The sequence below is a fragment of the Panthera uncia genome, chromosome B1 (assembly GCF_023721935.1).
Source record: "Panthera uncia isolate 11264 chromosome B1, Puncia_PCG_1.0, whole genome shotgun sequence".
Taxonomy (NCBI): Eukaryota; Metazoa; Chordata; class Mammalia; order Carnivora; family Felidae; genus Panthera; species Panthera uncia.
The window spans coordinates 124,241,701-124,263,570 of NC_064811.1; the positions used below are offsets into that span (position 1 = coordinate 124,241,701).

Genomic DNA, 21,870 nt, shown 5'->3' on the forward strand with positions numbered 1-21,870 from the left:
AATGTTTATTTATTATTGAGAGACAGAGAGATACAGAGTGTGAGCAGGGTAGGGGTAGAGAGAGGGAGAGACACAGAATCTGAAGTAGGCTCCAGGTTCTGAGCTGTCAGCACAGAGCCCAATGCGGGGCTCGGACTCACAAATTGTGAGATCATGACCTGAGCTGAAGTCGGACGCTTAACCGACTGAGTCACCCAGGTGCCCCTATGATATAATATTTTAAGGATGGATGATGCAGTGAAATGAATAAAGGTTACAAATTTGAACATTAATATGGCAAAAATCATGCATAAGTGTTGTCAAGAAGTGATCACAAAATGGTAGATGGATCACCTTTAAAAGAAGTTCAGGGGCACCTGGGTGGCTCAGTAGGTTAAGCATCTGACTTTGGTTCAGGTCATGATCTCGCAGTTCATGAGATTGAGCCCCACATCAGGCTCTGTGCTGGTGGTGCAAAGCCTGCTTGGATTCTCTCTCTCTCTGCCCCTCCCCCATTCTCTCTCTCTCTCTCTCTCTCTCTCTCAAAATAAATAAACTTAAAAAAATTAAAAAAAAAGAAGTTCATGCCTGATAACTGATGCATTCGCTCTAAGAATACTTTGCAAGTATGTTATATTAAAACACTGAAACTGTAGAGGAGAGAGGAGATAGAAAACTCAGGCTCCATGCAACATGGAAATTCTATGACTTCCTATTAAAGTAATGAAAATGCATATGGAGCAAATATCAATAGGAAGATATAAACAGGAATGAAAGGCTGAAGACAAAGCTATAGCAACTTAAGGGTAATTTGTTAATCTCTATCATCTGTAACCAATATCCACGGCTGTGCACAGAAGACAGGCAACAAGGCTTGACTTGCATATAATGTTCTATAAATTACCTCCGTATAGTTCAACTTCAGTGAAATGATGGACTAGACAAAAACCTGTCCACAGAGAAAAGGAAAAGACATAGAAATGTGTCTGATATAACCTGGACACTGGGCAGGAAAAAAAAACAAACTTAATTGAAAATTTATAACCACAGTTCTTCCCTCATGGGTTTAGGATTATAATTTATGCTAACTGTATAGTTCCCAAAACTCCAAACTCCGAACTGAATCTGCATTTGTTCCATGATAAGGGTATCCCAATAACCTGGAAAGAAGCCATGGCAAAACTTTTCTAAAGTATTTATAGACTCATAATCCAAAATTTACATAAAGCCCCAGGAAATAGACAGCCACCAGAGAAAGTAGAACAATACATTGCAGACTTTGACCCCCAAGAATTTCAAATTTTACAAGTATATGAGATCTAATGAAAATTAATTAAAGTGTAAAGAAATAAGATTGAAACAAAAAGATGAACAAATAATAAAATAAAAAACAAATAATAAAATATCAAGTGATGTGGAAAAGACCTAAGTGGATCGCTAGAGATGAGAAATAAAATAATGGAATTATAAACTTCCATACTGGTTAAGTTGCAAAATAGACATTGTAGAAGAAGAATGGGTGATCCAGTTGAAGAAACTGAGAGAATTAGCAAACATGAGAGGTAAGTTAGGAGATGTGAAGAAAAGAATGAGAAGTTCCAGTGTAAACCTAAAGGAGGTTTAAAAGGAAAGTGTATATTGGAAAAGATGAAATGTTCTAGAGAACAGGGGGTAAGAGTTAAGAATAATATAAAATATAGAAATTCAAGATTCTGGAATCCCAAACAAGAAAAATAATTTACCTACATCTAAACACCTTTTAGGCTGTAAGAAATCAAAGACCAAGAGAAGATTTTAAAAGAATCAGAGGACAAATATAGTTACATAAAAATGAGTGACAATAAACATGGCAGCAGTGAGAGACCCAAATTAATATTGGTGAGGTACTAAGAGAAAATCACTATAGACCAAGAATTAAATATATAGCTTATCATTCATGACCAAAATAGAAATAAAGATAATTTCAGATAAATAATAGTGAGGACATTCTAAAGGACATAATTCTGGAAAAAGAAGTTTCCCAGAAGGAAGTCAGAGATGCAAGAAGAATTGATTAGCAAAAAGAATTGGAAAAAACAAAAAATCTAAACAAATATTAGTGTATAAAATAATAAGCAGTTGGGTATAAAAATACTGAATAATAGTTTCCAAGTCAGGATGTTGGATTTCAGATGCATTTCTCCCTTCTCATAGTATTGTTCTTGGCATGCCCAATGCCATTTTTATTCAAATTGGTTTTAATATAACCTCTCTTTATTTGTTATGTTTTCTCTTTGTAAGCGTATGGATAATTTAACATAATCTTGATGGGTGTCTTGCTGTATTTATTTTTATGGGTACATTGAGGGCTTATTTAATTCGCTCTCATCTTAAATGTTTGGAAAATTTTCTTCCACTATTTCTTTTATAATATTCTCCCTTCATTTTTTTCTATCTTTACTTTTTGAAATTCTAATATTTCAGTTTAGATTGATCCTCTAATTTTCTAAATGTTTTTTTTTTTTAACATTTATTTATTTTTGAGACAGAGAGAGACAGAGCATGAACGGGGGAGGGTCAGAGAGAGAGGGAGATACAGAATCTGAAACAGGCTCCAGGCTCTGAGCAGTCAGCACAGAGCCTGACGCGGGGCTCGAACTCACATACCGCGAGATCGTGACCTGAGCCGAAGTCGGACGCTTAACCGACTGAGCCACCCAGGTGCCCCTATTCTCTAATTTTCTTACATTTTGTCCTCATTTTTCTTTTTTTTTTTTTTTTTGCATTTTTGTATACTTCATCCTTTTCTTTTGAGAGATTTATCTTGCAAATGTTCTTGTTTTTGTCTTTAATGTTTATTATATTATTGGTTTCTAAGCAATGTTTTGCTTGTTCTCAGCCTCATTTATGTACTTCTTTAAGTTTGTTCAGTCACATCTTCTGGAGCCTTGACTACTTATTTCATGAAAAGCTCTGGTGGGTCATCTCTCTTCCCTTTCTAGAACAAACAGATGTCTGGCATCTCTTGCACTGAAGTCAGGTTCCAGGGCCTCCAAGGTGACTGCCAAGGTGGGAGTCCCTGCCTACTGGATACCCAAGTCCCACTCAGCTGAATCCAGTCCCTTTACTTGCAAACTAACCTGAAGCTCATAGCAGCTGGCTTCCTCAGCAAACACATTATACTCTGTGAAGACTGAATCTGAAAGATCTACTCTACATAGTTTTGTATATCTAAACTCCTCATCTTGAGAAAGGACTAATTTGAATATTTTTACCTAGTTATTCATTAGGTTGTATCAGAGAAAGGCACTTAAATCAAATCTTTCTTCCAGAGAACTTGCAATTACACTGTCTTGAGGTCCATATCACTGTCTCCAGACAATTTTATTTTGTTTTTTATTGGCCTATAATTTAACTGACACAGAAAAATCAAAGAAAGAAATCCTGCCAAATAAAACCTAGCTAAAAGAATAGGAAGAGCACATGTCCACAAACAGGTACCTAAAGCTGCCCCAGTGAAATTTAAGAATTTAAAAGAGGCCAATTCAAATGGGAAAGATGTCACAAAGCAAAACATATAAACATATCTATAGCTCACATTTGTTTTGATCACACGTTCCTCTAGGAAACACATGGCAACTAGGAAGAAAATCCTATTTTCACTGCCAGCAGTTAAAGGACTAACCTGCCTTGGAATCCAAAGTATTAGGAGTGTTGTATGTGTTTTAAAACTCATCAAGTGCCACTTTACAGGAATGTTAGAGATTCACTTTTGCAGTAATGATAACTGTTTCTATTATAGAAATATCATTTGCTGAATATAGCTTTCAGGCAAAAAGACCACTATGTGAGTTAATAGACTTCAGGTTCTAATTAAGTGCTGCTCTTTGGAGAATGGTTTACATATGGGTACCCTAGACTTAATGTTTTATTTAAACATAGCTTATTTTGTATAACAAAGGATGGGAAATATAAAAACATAAACTGCAAAATATCCCAAGGGGTTATATATTGCTTCTCTTTAACCACTGGAGAATTGTACAACCCACTTATCATGGGGTTGTCTGTTCTTTGCTAAAGAATGAGGGTGAATCTTAAATTATTCCAAGTAGCTCACTTCGATTTCCTACGACCATTTCTATCAGGAGACAGAAAAGTATTTTGGGAACAATAAAGTGCTATGCAAATGCAAGTTTTTATAATTAGTATTAAGACCTGTTCTCTATTCCCAGAAGAGGAAAATGACTAGACATTTTGCATCTTATAAAAATTCTTGCACCCCTGAAAACACTAAGATGTTATTCTTCAGCTTTCTCCATGCAAATAAAACTCACATTTTACTTTTTCCTAATTAGCCTTACTTCTCAGTCTGAGTTCATTCTCCCTATTGGACAATTGCCAAACTTACCATGCCAGAAATATAAAACAAGTAATAAACTAGCAGAAAATGGGGTGATTTTTGTTAAATTTTTGATATTTTTAACAGATAAAGGTCAACCTCTAATTCAAGTCAATCATGTCTAATACTTATATTTTAATTTTTACAACTTTTAATTATGAATAATTTTAACATGAAAATTGAAAGACTACTACATCACCAGGAATGTCTACATCACCAGGTGGTCAATTTGATTCAACAATTATCAGTGTTTTCTTATAGCTGATTATCTATCATACACCCACATGCACACATACACAATTTTCCAAATTATTTTAAAGATGCAGATACTGCATAATAATAATGCAATTATCTCACCAAAAACCTCCAAAATCTCATTCAGTGTCAAGTCCATGATCAAATTGCCATAGTCATCCCACAAATACCTCTCCCACAATCTATATATTATAGGTAGTTTCTGGTTTAGCTCTCCAATTTTTTTATTGAAAAAATATATTATATATATATAATTTATTTTTTATTTGAGTATAGTTGATGATACACAATGTCACATTACTTTCAGGTATACAGCATAGTGATTCAACAAGTTTATGCATTATGCTATGCTCATCACAAGTATGGCTACCATCTGTCACCACACAACTCCATTTCAATGCCGTTGACTACATGTATATTATGTGAAAGGAAGCATGCCGTATGCAATTCTACACTTTGTTTTGTTCATTTAAATTGTATTCTTGTGATCCCTGTATATCAGCGCATACTGGTCATCTTCATTTCTCTAACCTCATGGGGTTACTGTGACTATGGGTTAATATATGCAAAGAGATTAGCACAATGGTCATAAAATAGCAAGCTCTCCATAAATGCTAACTGCTGTCCTTTTAGAGAGACTATATAAGAATCCTGGAATTAATGGAGAAAAACACCATGCTGTTTTCAGGGAAAGGTATATATAAACACACACACATATGTGTAAATTTACTCCAAGATATTTACTAATTTAATGAAATATGATTGCTGACTTTGGATTGGCTATCAAAAAGCAGTAGCAACACCTTTGTTCCTTATTGTCTTTAACTTCAGAGGCTGAACACCTTTACTACTCAACTCTCTGTCCTCTACTGCAGCTAATGATGTCAGGGAACATTAGTATGGTTATTGAGAGTGTGTGAGCGTCCCTTACATACTTTTATCCTATAAAGAGGCAAAGTGTCACTGGGAAACTAGGAGTACAGTTTTCTATGGGTTCATTTTCCTCCTTCCTCCATCTTCCTGCCTAGAACTCAGCTCTGTTGACTAATGGTACATGGGCTATCTTAGGACCTTAAGATAAGAAGCTTGAAGGCAAAGTCTTGTAAGTTAAAGATGGATGAATTGAAAACAGAAAAAAAAATCCTGAGTCCCTTAGGGCACTGCAGAGCTGCTGTGCTAACTTTATATTATCTACAGATTTCATGTTATAGGAGACAAATTTATATTTTGGGGAAGCTACTTTTGCCTGGTTCCTGCTTTTTTTCAGTCAAATGCATTCCTAATGGACACAGATAGAAGTCAAAATGAAAATATTAACAGAATTTTTCTGAAAACATAATGCTTTTATTTTAAATTACATTTTTGATCCTTTGTAGTTGAGAATACCAAAGAGTATTCAGAAAAACAATGATGCAGAACACTAATATTATCAGCCTTTCTGTATATTAAGATAGATTTGAAGCAAAAATAACTAAATTAGCATATCATTGGGTGGCAAATAAATGATACATCAGTGGAAGAATATTAAAGTTAGTAAATGTCTAAAAGTATAATACATGAAAAATCAGGCATGACCAAATGATGAAGGCGGCAAGGAGCACCCAGTCATTTTTAAAAAGTCATCAATTTGAAAAACATGAGATTTGCTCACAAATTTTCTCGTGTGAAGCCTTACAGATTAATTCTTGTGGTAGACCACAGAGAGAAACCAACATACCCTGTTCTGTGCCGTTGCTGTAAATTTTGCTCTAGCAATTTTCACATATGTTAGAAGTGTTGACTGGTTTGTCTTTTAACACCAACTCCTAAATAGTGCCCGTGGGCTCAATAAATGAACAAAAAATAATTGAATGCTTACCCCCTTCAGTGTTTGGTTGTGGCAAATTTATATAAATAAGACACACCCACCCTCAGAAACCTCGCAACCAGTAGAGAGGATATGATTATGTAACCCACCAAAAAAAATAATACAAGTAGAATGTTATAAATATCTTGCGGTGGATGCAAATATTCTCTGAATGTACAGTATTCAAATGAAACCAAGAAAGAGGGAAATGTTTGTTTTTGTCAAATATGTGGATGAATATAACTATAAAGTCCTATATATTATTTAAAATAGTGTTTTTATCTTTTAGTCAGTGATGGACTACTTTGAGATCCAACCGCTCCCTATAAATATTCCTATATACATAGACCAAAATTTTGCACACAATTTCAGGAGATTTAAAGATTCCCTTGAAGTTTGGCCATGAACACTTAGTTAAGAACCCTTGATCCAGATATATGTAGTTAGGATTTTATCACGATTTATGTAATAAATAATCTGTGTCCACATATAAACTAGTAAACATCATACAGAAATATTTTTAGTAGTACAGAAGCAATGCTGCAGATCCATGATACAATAAATGTTATATATTAAAATACAAGTATTAAACATTATATTTCAATAGTTACGTGAAAATTTTTCTTGCAAACAGGTTAACAGAGCATGATACTTTCAGTGTTAAAACTGTTTCTAAACAATTACTTTTTAGCACTGCTAATGAAAATGACAACTTTTGCAATGACTTTTTGATGAAAACTTGGCACAATTAAAAGGTTACTTTTATAAAGGTTGATAGTTACCAGGATATTGAGAGCATTTTGTGCACGCAACTTTGATTGAATATTAATTATGTGTTAATAAAAAATTATAAATGTTGAAGTAGATTATGTAGAAATGGACTTAAAACACTTCTATGGAAGAGGGAGTTTAACGCATTAACATAATTTTTTTTCATGATGACTATACAGATAATTTGGGCTTAATAATCATGTGTTTGTTGCTGTGACTACTGACAGACACATGTGTACAGGTGCAGGAAGAATAGGAAAATATCTTTGAAATTCAGGACTCACTTATTCAATGTCGTTAAGGCTCAAACCATATTCAGGTCTGAGGGTCCCTCTTCTCTCAACAGCTATATTCTATATTTGTTAGTAGAAAAATACCATTCTTACTGTGGGGTTCTAGGGAAACAGTTATGCCTCATAATTTTCTACCCATACCTTTATAGTGATTCAAGGAAGAAAAAGTAGAGAGGGAATCTAAGGGCACAAAATATATAAGGGAGATTATGGTCAGAATTGTTCAACTGAGAATCAGTGCATCTCAGAAATTTGCATTTGCATGTTCTATACATCATTTTGGTGTATATTTACTGGTTCTGAAAATGTTGCTTTAGGGGCGCCTGGGTGGCTCAGTCTGTTAAGCGGCCGACTTCAGCTCAGGTCATGATCTCGGGGTCCGTGAGTTCAAGTCCCGCGTCGGGCACTGTGCTGACAGCTCAGAGCCTGGAGCCTGTTTCAGATTCTGTGTCTCCCTCTCTCTGGCCCTCCCCCGTTCATGCTGTGTCTCTCTCTGTCTCAAAAATAAATAAACGTGAAAAAAAATTTTTTTTAAAATGTTGCTTTAAATATATATCCAATATTAAACTCTGGGCCATCATTGACTCCTTTGTCCGTGAAGGCAAGGAGGTGAGGCTTGGTTTACAGAGAAGCAAGCCACAGACTCAATGGTAGTTCCTCAAGTTCAATAAAAAATGCTCCATTTTTCATGAAATAACCGTATGGGGATCCAGACACCATACATGAAAATTAGAAATTAACAATGCTTTAATCAACATGTGGAACTATGTGGCTATAACATATTTCTTAGCTACTTATTAGGATCTTTCTCTATTTGGAGTATCCCGTGTCATACAATTTAAAATTATTATGCCTCTATTTGTACGGTGCCTCTTAATTTACAAGGCATTTTCACAAACACGGTTTTCTGTAAACCTCTTAACTTTTGAGCAGTTCTCTCCATTTTATAAATGAGGAGAGCTAGGTTTTTCAATGACATATGCCTAGTAAATGGCCAAGCCAGGACATTAATCAAGGTCTTTCAACTCTCTCGCGCATTATTTCCATTTCAACACGGTTACTTGCATTTCGCGATACATAAAATGTACTGGCTTTTACATTTTTCATTATGAAATAATTCATCATAATTCTCAGAGGACATTCTTATTTGAAAATTCATCAAAAAATATATCCAATATAAGCATTTTTAAGTGAATGGAATATTTTGATTATCTTACGCATTTTATTTCTTGAGACCGAATTTAGTTGGTGTTTAGTTCTTCTTAAGAGAGATATTTATGGATCAAAACTACCTTTCCAGACTGCTGGTTTCCTTCCAAACAAAATTTCTTTTTACTTTTTTTCCTCTGGCACAAGTTTCTGCATGTAACAGCAGGAATACAAATTATGTCCAAAGCACTTACGTAGTTGGCAGAAGTATTTTCTCTTCTGCTATAAATTTATCAAACATTTTTCAAAACAGTAAATCCCTGAAAACAAGGGCTGAATTCCAAATAGAATCATCATAGTTATGCCATTTACAATGTTTTAGTTAAGAGAATCTTCAATTATCTATTGTAAAGATCCTAAGTTCGAACGCAATAACAATTTGCTATGGGTCTGAACTGGCAGACTAATTTTCAGCTTCAGCAACTCTATTTTTTTCTTGAAACTTTAGGCCAGTTTTTCACTATGGGAAATGCATTACTAATTAGTGATCAGTTCCTGCATGGGTCTTTTTACACAACGTAAGAATATGCATGGCATTGCAGACTGTAGCATTATCATCAAATCGGGAGCATAATGGGACAGATGGAGGAGAAAGAAAGAGCTTTCAGGAGTCAGAAGACAAAATTGAGTGCATACGACATCATTTATAATGTCCTTATGTGTGCAAATTCAATTAGAGGTAAAATATTGATTAGGTAGTTGATGTCACAGATAATACATTATGGAAAAGTAATTAAACATTTTCAATTTTTCATTTTTTAAATATTCACAACACTAGAGCAGAATTAAAGATGAGTTAGTTAGGAAATAAATGGTGCTGATATGAGAAATGAGTTGAGTATGGACAGTCAGATGAGAATTTTTTGTTAATCATAAAGTATTCAGCAAGGATTTATTAAGTGCCTAATATTTGTTAGGCATTCTGTCAAGCAAAATAGATACAATGATGGACACAGAGTAAGACATAGTCCCTTCCCACAAGGACTCTCACCTCTTGAGAGCAGTGAACACTCATCCTTTGAAACACCTTGCACCATTGCTCAGATTCACTAGGGTATTTATCTGGAGTTAGAGAAATATAACTGGGTATGTTGACGCAACTCCAGTTGCCACATCTCTATTGACCAACAACACAAAAATTTATTAGTACAGTAGTTGAAAATGGCCACCATCAAAGCACAGATTTATTAAGACCTTTCCAGATTCTGATTATTTGACATTTATCCTTTATTTCTAAGCTGTGCTTGAAAATATTAACCAGATGGAACCTCAGAGAAGAGTCTCTGGGCTCTTGACTGCATATCAAATGAAAAGGCCACCCTGAGAGCTCAAATACAAGTTTGAATAATCTTAAATACTAAATACCAAAATACTTACATGCCAAAAACACAGAAATACAAAGGAGGTGGAGATGTTATGAGGAGTTCATATTTATGAATATAGAGGTGGAAGAGAATATAATAAATGCACATAAAGAAGGTAGTGTTCATTTCTCGGGGTAAAAAATGAAGTCTAGCAACTGGTGGGATATAAAGGAAAAAAAATCAAATCAGATATGGAACAAAAATCTGTACAGTTAGCAACCATAGATGGGAAAGTGTTTGGAGAACATAAAAGGAATAAAAGAATATAGTCTCCAAGGATAAGGAGAAAGAATGGTACAGAAAATATGTACACAAATATAGAGCTTTTCATCGCAGATTTTTATGGAAAAAGATTAATTAAGCAGTTGACAGCAATTTGTCCTTCTATAGAAAAAGCAGAGAAATATATTTAGCAGAAAGATACAGACATCAATTTATACTTTACATAGAAGAATAATTTGAATAACCTAACAAACTGAAATTCTTTGCTAATGTTTCCCATTATGAAGAAGCAATAATTCAGTAAATACATAAATGCAATCTCCCTTGAGACAGGAAAGTATGTTTTGGGATAAAATGGCACATCATTCACATAGGGGTTTCTGTCTCGCAGATCTACATATTCATAAGAGAAGGGACATTAGGCCATATAAAAAAAGAAAGGGGTGGGGAGGAAAGAGGCTTCTAAGCAGCCAAAGAGATAGCAAGATTGCATAAAATACTGTATACTCAACAAAAAGTTCCTAATACAGTGCCTGACACATTTATTGATCAGTGACTTAGTCAAAAAAACTTTCTTGGTCCTCATCTTACAGCCACTTAACTTTAATTTTAAATATTTTTCTAGCCTTGCCATTTGTTTTCTTAGCCCAGAAGAGATGAAGAGATGGAGATAAGTAACTTGATAAAAAATAGGAAATAGCTGACCTCCAGACACTAAATGGGCAAGTAGAAAATAAAATTTGAAAAAGCCTCAAGAAAACTCAAAATCGGTCACTTCATGTTGGAATATACCCCTGAAACAACTCTGCAGGAAATGGGTGTGCAGGGCAGAAATTATTACTCACAATCACGAACTTATTTTAGTCATCTATTTTCTCAGTGTATACTTACTGATCACCTACCTTAAGTGACCTACATTCTCAATCCTTTTTTCATTTTCACCCTGTAAGAAGTCTATTTAGACACCTATTTTTTTTCCTGAACTGCCATTCGCCACTCCTGCCATGAAAATGTAATACCACAAACATATCTATCTTTTTATGTACTGTGGTCCTTTGAAGGGTTTCAAATCTCTGTAATATCTATGATTTTTTCACCCATTAAAAACCACACTTTGTCCCCTTGAAGGCAATATAGCACCCCCAATGAAGATATATGCTCTACTTTGAGCCAAGCACTGAAGTATGTAATGGTAAACAAAATAGAAATGGTTTCTGCCCCTGTGGAACTCACTGTCTAGAGAAGGAGATAGTTAGTATAAGCTCAGTATAGTAGCAAATGCAAGGATATAATGATGAACCCATATTACTAGTCAGCTGGGTAAGAAAAGACTTCTTTGGGAAAGTGACACTTGAACTGAGATCTGAAGATGGGTAGGATTATCTAGTAAAGAAGGAAAGGAAAAGCATCCAAGGTAGAGAGAACAGCATGTACCAAGGGTCTGTAGCAGGAGGGAGTATGGTAAGAGCAAGAGATTTAAGAAAACCAATATGGATAGAGCAAAGAGAACATCAGAGAACACAATGTACAATGAGGCTGCAAAGCAGGCAAGGGGGTTGCAGGCTATATTAAGGCTTTTAGTCTCCATTCTATCCATTCAAAGAGCAAGCTGAAAAAAGTGAATGGCCTCAACCAGAAGCAGAGTCTTTAACATAATCAGATTTACAATAATCACACACATACAAATTGAATTATGTTTAAAGTATATTCTGTTTGTAAATGCCTGGAATTATGGAAGTTGTAATATTTTCAGTGTTTTCCATTAAAATGACAATGATTTAAAAATTGATGCTTCTATGGTGGTTTTTAATTGCCTAGAAAATTAGACCACATGAAACAGTTAATTCTCAACAACGCCAGGAAAAGCAGGTATTTTTCTATTTAAAATTGGACCAACTCATTGTGACATATGGAGTAATAAAGAAAATGAATAATGAATGTATGCAACAGATGATTATTATGTTTATAAAGTATGACAAGTAGAATGGTTGCAAAATAATTGATGAAGAATAAAGGCTGATAAGAGGCATATGTCATTCTAAAAGCTGTAAGAGTAAGCCTCTCCTCAACTGATATGCTATGCATCCCTACTTGAACAAAACAACTGCTTCTCTTACCTTTGAATGCATTTGTTTCCTACCATATAAGAAATTTCCATTAGAAACCATACCATTTTAAGAAATGACTTTAATAGTCACTCAATTCCTATTCTTTGGTACTATACAATAGGTGAGTCTTTTTTTTTTTCTTTTTTCCTTCTTCCTTTTTATTTTATTTTATTTTTAATGTTTATTTTTGAGAGAGAGAGAGAGAGAGAGAGAGAGCGAGCAAGGGGTAGGGAGAGAGGGAGACACAGAATCTGAAGCAGGCTCCAGGCTCTGAGCTGTCAGCACAGAAACCGATGCGGGGCTCAAACCCATGAACTGAGAGATCATGACCTGAGCCGAAGTCAGACGCTTAACCGACTGAGCCACTCAGGTGCCCCTCCTTCTTCCTTTTTAGAGAGAGAGAGAGAATGTATGAGGGGGAAGGAGAGTAAGAGAGTAAGGAGGGAGAGAGAGAGAGAGAGAGAGAGAGAGAGAGAGAGAGAATCTTAAGCAGTTTCTACAATCAGCATGGAGCTCCGACATAGGGCTTAATCTCACAACCACGGGATCATGACCTGACCTGAAATTGAGTTGGACACTCAACTGACTAAGCCACCCAGGAACCCCAGCAGGAGGTGAGTCTTAACAGAGTTCAGAAACTTGCTTAAACTTAGTTACATTAGGGTTCAAATACATCTTTGATTTCTATTCTCAGTATATTTGTATTTGTCCACGTGTATGTGCATATACCACTGAATATTAGGTTATAAAAAATCTCAAAATATCCTTTGAGGTTTTTTTCTACATTTTAATTTTATTAATTTTAAAATTTTTTGCATGTTCATTTATCTCTTTTTGAGAGAGAGAGAGAAGGAAAGCATGAAGAAAGAAGGAGTAGAGAGAGAGGGGAAGAGAGAGAATCCCAAGCAGGCTCCTTGCTGTCAGTGCAGAGCTCAACACAGGGCTTGAACCCATGAGCCCTGAGATCATGACCTGAGCTGAAATCAAGATTAGGACACTTAATGAATGAGCCACTCAGGCACCCCTTCATTTTATTTTTTAAGATAATACCATAGTAGAGAAACGCAAGTGTTGCTACTTAAGAGCAGACTGTGTGCCCCAACTGATGCTCTCAGGTTAACCAGGAAGTATATAATATGAAAGAAAGGCAGGGATGCCTGGAAGTTTGGTTTTTTTATGCTGTTCTAGAAAAACCTCATCTTGTTCAACTTGGCTATTTAACACTTTGGTCAGATATGTGCACACAACACAACCTTTGACAAAATTACTTCCTGGGTTGCTTTTATTTTCCAAATGAGGTAAAGTTATGTAAAGCGATCAACAACTTTCCACCACCCTCCCAAAGATGACAGAAACACTACTGCTCCATGCCATTGTGGAATACAAGGATGTGCTCCCATACCAACAGAGGCCCTGAGCCAATTCCAAGGTCCTTGGAAACTATCCAGTGGGTGAGAAGCCAGATCAGAAAATATTTACTGAGATGATTCACAAAAGGTCAGTCAAGATGGGGCCTCTGAGGACATTACAAATGACTCTAGGATGGGTCCAAAGAGCCGTGTGTGAATTAAAGTTCTGAAAGGCCTGGCAGGAGTCAGACTGTCACCCATGCCAGTCATCCCAGAGCCCAGAAATTCATGGCCTACACCAGAATGAGCTCCACTCAGACATTCTGGCACTGCCTACGGTTGCACACTGAGTCATAGGATGTGGCAAATAGTCCAGCAATTATCATTCTGGCATCTCACAAAGTAAAAATCATGGGTTGCTTTTGTTCTACTCTGTGAAGGCCAAACTCACAAACAACAAAACAAAAGATGGCAGGAAATTTTTTAAAAGTTTCTTTACCAAATCTCTTTTGGAAGTCAATTGGAAATTTGTGTGGTGGCACAGAGTGTAACTGTTCTTTATAAATAAAAGAGTAGTGTGTTAAAGGGCTTGTGAACAGCTCTGAATGTTGTTCAACGATCTGGGATCCTGAAAATATTCTTGTTCTTCCCTGGGCACTTTCCTCCCTCGCTTATGAAGATCTTCCACCCTGTTTCTAAAAGAAGTACACATCTCTATAGTGGGGCAGTAACACACAGAGGCAAACAGGCAGTAGCAACAGCCTTTCATTGGGGCATACTTCCCCTGCTGGTTGGTCCTATTCACACTGCATCCTGCAGCACGCCTGGGCACTCCAAAAGGACCAGCCCTACGGAGCTAAAAGACACCAAAATGCTCACATCTGCACCCTAGCAGTTCTTGAAATCACAATCATAATATTAACTATTACAGCTTATGGCAGTGTATTTATATGGCATAAAATGTGGCCCTAAATTATTAAAATAAGCTTTCCCTCCTGTGGAGAAACTGCTCTGCAACCACATAGCTAGCTACCTAGATGATAGATAGAATATGTTCAGACATATTTTTCAGACAGAGTATTTCCATATCATATATCATAATTATGAAAATTCAATTTATATATGTAATATTTTCATTTTGTAATTAATAAACAACTGATTGGCGATGGAAAGTCTGTACTTTATATACTGAAATTCAAGACCGAGAGCTTAATAGTAGTGTTCACATTGTCACACTTTTTTTTTTTTTAAGTAGAAAAGTTGTTCAGGTATCTCTGCCTTAAGAAGAGCTATTTTCAATGACATTTAGGCTAAAATTAGCAAAAGTCAGACTTCTATCTTTACCTTGTGATATCTTCAGGTGAAGATGAAATTTTGTGACTTTAATTGACTGTCTTAAGGAAGTGATCTTAGAAGCTAGCTGGCCAGTAATCTCTGCAGACCAAGGACCTATTCCAAATCCCTCAATATAGTGGTCTTTACTGATTTCACCTCACTAGATTTAGATTTTTATATTGGAACTGTGTACTGTATGCTGGTGAGCAAATGGGCAAAACCCTCTTTTATTGTTGTTTTAGAATATGAGGAAAAAGAAATAAAGAAAACTTAATTAATTATCTTTGTATGTTTCAAGAAGCTAAGAGGTAGCCTCCCCGTTGCCATGGATATGGGCATCCTGTTTATAATAATGGTCTTTTCAAAGAAACTGAAGCTCATTAAAATCACCAGTTACACAGTAGCACTTTTATTGCAATGTCCCATTAAATTTATAAAATTTATGTATCCTCAATATTTTGCTTTCAATAGTCTTTTGTAGCAGTTTTTTTCCCTACAATATGTTTTTCAAATGTCATTTTTAAATGATTAATATTTTAGTGTATTTTAAAACAAAATACAGATTCTATTCATTACAGTTCTGTTGGAGAAAACATAATTGTTTAACAGTTTAAAATATGTTTTTATTTTTACACATATTGTGTTCATGGAAAATAGGTTAAAAATCTGTCAGTAAAAAAGTCAATTGTAGCTAACGTTTTTTGAGTGCTCACTATGTGTCATGTCATCTTCTAGGTGATTTGTATGTATTAACTAATCTGTATTTGGGGTCTGAAATTTATTTGGCAGCCTTAACAGAGGCTGAAATTAGTAATATTGTTTTGACTATATAGAAAAATAAAATTTATCGGTTAAATGTTCTACCCAGAGCGAGAGAAGAAGGAAAGGAAAGGAGTTACGGGGATGTTTTCTACTAGGTTAGTAAGCTTCTAGTTCACCTTAAGATCCATTTTATTAAGGTAGTTCTGTTTTTAACTTTTTGAGGAACCTGTTTTCCATAGTGGCTGCACCAGTTTTTGCCTCCAGCAGTGCAGGAGAGGGTGGATGGGTGAAATAGGTGATGGGGATTAAGCAGTCCCCTTGTTATAACGAGCACATCCAGTGATGTACGGAAGTGTTGAATCACTACAGAGTACACCTGAAACTAATATTACTAACATTACACTGTATGTTAAGTAATTGGAATTAAAATTTTTAAAAATCCACTTTATTAAGTTAAAAAAGTAGTTATGGTTCCTAGGAAGTACAATAATGAAAGTTGTCAACAATTACCAGGCTTTTTTTTTTTTCAGGCACTATGCTATGTTACTTAACTATTTCGCATTATTCAATCTACAAATGCTCTTTTCAAAATTTTTCTTTTATGGATAAGAAAACTTCTGTTCAAGGAAGTATATAATTTGTCCCAAAACACACAACTAATGGTGTTAGAGGTGAGATTGAGCCCAAATTATTCTACTGTTCTACTCCAGTACATAAGGTCTCAACTAAATTATCTATTTTTATTATTATATATAATTAAACTACATAGCCTTATCTTATAGATAACTTTATATGTATTTATATATCTTCATATATATCATCACATCTATATCTTAATACATATAAAATCAGCCTCTCACTCTGCAACCAGTCTTGGGGAATAGAATAGTAATACAATGAAGGTGGCCACAGTGAATATGATAGTCTAAAAGTTATGTCTTTGGGCTCTATGGCAAAAAGGAAAATGGGGGCCTAGGTCACCCCAGGCCTAATAAATTCCTCAAGACTTAAAAATAGCAACACTAGTGAGGTTTTCTTCACTAGAGTATTTAAATTATGCTTTTATTTTTTGAGCATTGAAAATCCAACTGTGGATATCTAGAGCCCTCTCAAAGGAACCTAACTCTTGTATTTGCATTCTATCATGTTCTTGGAGTCAACGTACACTGACTAAACTTAAAGCTATATACAGATTTCCTTTAGTGTTGGTTGTAAGTAGTAGTAGTACCTATGTAATACAGATCCACATTTCTATCCACTTACTCATAAGTATTTATGGAGCACCTGTGATGTACCACAGTGTACAAGTACTATAGATGCAAAGATTAATGAGAAATCGCTCCCACCTAATGTAGCTCAAAGTAGAATTTAGGAGACAGATATGTATAAATCTAAATTGTAATGTATTGTGCTAGAGGTCTTCAAAGTGTCTGAAAAAGGGCTATGGGAGCTCAGGGGATGGAGTGATTGTAGAAATCTTAATGTTTCATACCATAGTGCCAATGGATTTAGTTAATGTATACAGATAGGGTTTCCAATCAAGAGAGCAAGTCTTTTCTGTGCAAGGGAACCAGTGTGCTGAGGCAGGACCAGCGGAAGTTAAAAGGTTCAGAATGCCAAGGAGGTAGGAGACCAGCAGGCAATGGGATGGAGAGAAAAGTGTCCGGGTCAGAACAGGAAGGATCTTGAATTTTGTTCTCAAAGCCAGTGTGGTCTCTGAAATTTTTTATTGTGTACCTCTATTAGCACAAAGCCCTTAAGATATGCATATTTATCTATGTACAGGTGAACTTATGTTATCATAAAGCACACATTAAAAATACAAATGTCAGAAGATATAAGAAATTAAATCAAATAGAGGTCCTGAAATTTTCTTCTCCTGTCCCAATGACACATTCTTTGTCTCTGCACCCCACTTTAGGCAGTGAACATTCAAAAGAGACTTGGAAACAAGGGAGTGGTGCCATCAGCTATGCATTCTTGAGAGACCAGCTCAGGGAGAAGTGTGAAGAAAGAATTGAAAGAGATCAGGGGGTGCCTGTGATAGTGCCCCCTGGTGGGGGAACCTGGGTTGAACAGTGGCACAGCAGAGGGTGTGACTGATTGGCTCCCCTGGTTGGGGATGGGGAATGCCAGGACCACCCTGAGGCTCTAGCTATCCATCTGCCAGGGCTACTCAGAACCATATATACACAGTTTCTCGAGGAACTCTTCTTCCGCATGCTTTGTCTCAAGACCTTGTTAAGGAAAAAAAAGAGAGAGAGAGAGAGAGAGAGAATAAAGAGAAGTATATAAACAAAAATTTTAAAGTTCTATCTGGATAGTAAATAGGCGAGTGCTCATTATATTAGTTTCTGTATTTCTCTATGCTTTTGAAATATTTTAAATAAAAATATAACTTATTTGCATGTTTACATTTTTAAATCAACTTCATTAACAGAGAATTTGATTTCTGTGACTATTAAACATTAAGTTCTCCTTACAGAACTATGAAGCAGTTTTTTAAATTCAGTGAAATGTTGACATGTGAGAATTTCTTACCTTAAAATGACTAAACATTTCATACATCTGCAGATAGGTGCAAAATTGCTATCAACTCCCCTCTTCTGTTACAAAATTAATGAGTGTTCAGTGAAGCCATAACAAAGAATTTTCCTCTAGGCATGTTATAAAAACATTTCTAGTTCTAGTATGAATGCAAAGTCTTGACTGAAATCCAGTGATTTAAAATATGCACATTTTTGAAGATGACGAATGCCACACAAAGTAGTTCTTCTGATTTTTCTCATATTTAAAAATCTCTGATCTACCTTATCAAGTCCTATTCATAATGAATATTTTCCTAAGGGAAGATTGAGGAACAATTAATGATTAAATTCAAAGCATTCTCATTTCATCTGACTACTTGAGGATATGGAGCTCCAATAAATTCTGAGTATCACTAAAGGACTCAATTGATACTACTGTATCTCCTTCATAAAGGACAATTTTGTTCAAAACTGATACCTCAAATTATTGGAGGAATAATGGATTTGCTTTCACTATGATAGTTTTTTGATGTTATATAATAACACTGGGGTCTGAATCTCAGTCTCTGACTCATGGCACTTTCATTTTAGTCTCAATATAAATGAGAAAAGTAGTGTTGGAAAATAAGAGACAAGTCCATGAAAGTGCATAGAGTCATACATTCATGAAATAAATAATCATCAATGCATTTGGAGTTTGTCCATTATGCTCCTTATGAAAAAAACTTAATATTTCCATTTTATTTCCCCCTCTCCTTTTAAGAGTCCCCATGAGAATTTTCTATATTTTGTGGATACTTCTCAATTATATAATTAACATTTGTCATTAATCTTTATAAATGAAAAAATAACAAGCCAAATGAAAAAATAACAAGCCAAAAATATTAACTGAGGAATTGTCTTTCCATCATCAATAGTCCTGTCTAGGAATTTTACTCTCACATTTATAGAATAACAACCTGAGGTTTCAAATGTAAAAATTAATAAAATAGATAAAAACAGTAATGTATTCTTAAAGGGCGTAAGTCACATAGGGAAAAAAACTGCAAATATCAGAATTATTAAATCAAGAAAATCCTCTGTTTTGTAGATTCATGGAGAAAAGTATATGCATCAGATCTACTAAAAACACATTTTATAACATGGACTCAACTGTATGTATGTTTTATTTTATAATTCTTATTTTTCCATTTATATTTCATAGTATTTGTATCTGGTTGAAAATAAACTCATTTTACACAACTTCTAAAAATGTCAGTTACGCTGGAAAAAGAAATGGCTACTTCGATTAAAAAGCCATCATGCCACATTTCCACCATATTTAAAAACGCATGCTGAAAAAGACAGCCTTGAACACTTGAAGTTTTGAGGTTACCTAGAAAAATTATATTGCAGTCATTGGTTTGTGAAGAAAGCTCAATCACCATCTCTTGCTCATCATTCTTTGTAATTGATGAGACCACTATATGAAAATAAGACTACCCATAAACTGATAGAATTCCTTCAACCCCAGTCTTCTAGTCTGCAAAATGAAAAAAAGTCTACTTATCTATATCTGTCTATCTATCTATCTATCTATCTGTCATCTACCTATTACTTGCCTCGGTAATATTGAAATGGTCACATTCAGAAGTGTGTTTTATAATGTTGTCTGTAAATCACACAACTGCAAATATTCACAAAGAAGACAGCAGGAGTATGAGGTCTGTCCTCCCCAGAACACTAAATGGCTGTTACTCTGCTTTGTGGCTCCTGATTTTTTAGAAAGTGCTTTCCTACATTTCCCAACTTAACAGTAATGCTCATCCTTCATCTACTGACATATTGCAACCCATCCAGGAACAAAGGGAGTCAAGAAAGGGACTGATGCTAGAATATTCCTTTCCGGGATGTGTAAGATCATAGGTGTAGTAGTATTAAATTCTGCAAGGGTAACTTCTCACAAATTCATTTATCAAGAGTCTCTCTGGCTGGGCAGTAAGATTGCTGGACTGGGTAAAACCCTGCTAGTAAAGTTAGTTTAGAAGCCTCCTAATCAGATGACTTAGGGGGTCTGACCCATAAACAAGTGGTTAGCACTATCACCAAACAGATATTTTCTTATCCAGGGATGAAAAAACAGGAAACACAATCACTCTTTCTCTGTCTCTGTACCAATAAATACTGCAGAACCAAAGTGATCTAAGGATTCAGAGGAAACATATTCCTGATAAATTATCTACTGCTGTATTCAAAATAAAATTCTTGGAAATTTTGGTACTTGATGCCTATGAAGTAGGAATTGAGCCTTCATTTGTTTAAATAAAGGGTTATTAGTATCTTAAACCTCACAGGTGTTTTCTTAAGGCAGTGTTTCTCAATCTCTTATATGTATTAGAATCACCTGGGAGTCTGGGGAGGCCCCCCCCCCCCCCCCACCCCAGACTCATAGTATTCAGTGCTGCCCAGGTGATTCTAATGTGCAGTCAGGGCTAACCACTCAGCTAGTATAGGATACATCTGTGAACACAGGGGCACGGTTCCAGCTGTCATGGAGCCATAGTTCTGGAGGTTAGAGTTGCATCGTAAACAGAGAAGTAACATAATATTAGATAGTGATAAAAGCCATGATGAAAACAAAGCAGCTTATATTAGAGAGAGACTGAAGGCAAAGAGCAGGACATTTTTGATTGGCGAGGGTGGGGAAGACTTCCTTAAAGAGGGGACATCTGAACTGAGACCTAATTATCAAGAAAAATGAGGCTTGCAAAGATCTAGGGGTACTGGTTTACAGGAAGAGGAAACAGTGTAAAGCCTTAAAGTGGTATGATTTTGATGGAGTTGAACAAAAGAAAGGAGGCCAGCGAGCCTGGGATGATTGGTGTGATGGAGATGAGAAGGACAGGCCACAGACAGATCAGAAAAGCCTCCTAGGGCTTGATAAATGTCCTGATTTTTTTTTTTTTAATTTAAAGTGAAGGCATAGGAGATTTTAGGCAAGGGAATAGCATGATCTTATTTACACAGCTATAGATCATTTTGACTTTGTGTGGAAAACAGAATGTTGGGTGGGCAAGAGGAAGATTAAGAGACTTTAAGTGGTCCAGACTAGAGAGCATACAACTGGAACAAGAATGAAATGGACAGAGCACAAGGGAGGTTCTGAAACACTGCAAAAACGCAATGACTGATGAAGCTGGGTAATGAGGTTCGCTGGGCAATTCTCTTCATAACTGTCGGAAATCTCTGGAATAAAAAGCTGTGTGAACATATAAGTGCAGAATTGCTGTAGGCTTTCGCGGGAAAAGATTTTGACCTGGGTGCTTCATGTGCATTCTAGTTTTATGATGGGGACAGAAAGACTTTCGCAGGGTATGTGAGGACTTAAATCATTTTCACATTATTTCAGACAAACTTTAGCGGACGGAATGAGTAATCAAAACTAAACTGAGGAATGGAAAAGTTGTATGTTATAGGTTTTTCCTTATTCTA

At 35.6% G+C, this 21,870-nt stretch overlaps 1 protein-coding gene across 10 annotated transcripts in view; it reads right to left on the minus strand.

Annotated features, from left to right (window-relative positions):
• IQCM (IQ motif containing M) overlaps positions 1–21,870 on the minus strand; it is a 649,001-nt gene that overhangs the window by 220,821 nt on the left and 406,310 nt on the right. The window contains exon 14 of one of the 10 annotated variants that reach the window (XM_049632282.1): positions 16,954–18,108. The exons of 8 other annotated variants lie outside the window; for them this stretch is intronic. In XM_049632282.1, the coding sequence (XP_049488239.1) occupies positions 18,044–18,108 (65 nt within the window). In that variant the 3' untranslated portion in view covers positions 16,954–18,043. Of the gene's footprint in view, positions 1–16,953; positions 18,109–21,870 lie in introns of those variants that run through there. One more of the 10 variants, XM_049632286.1, reaches the window with a different exon arrangement.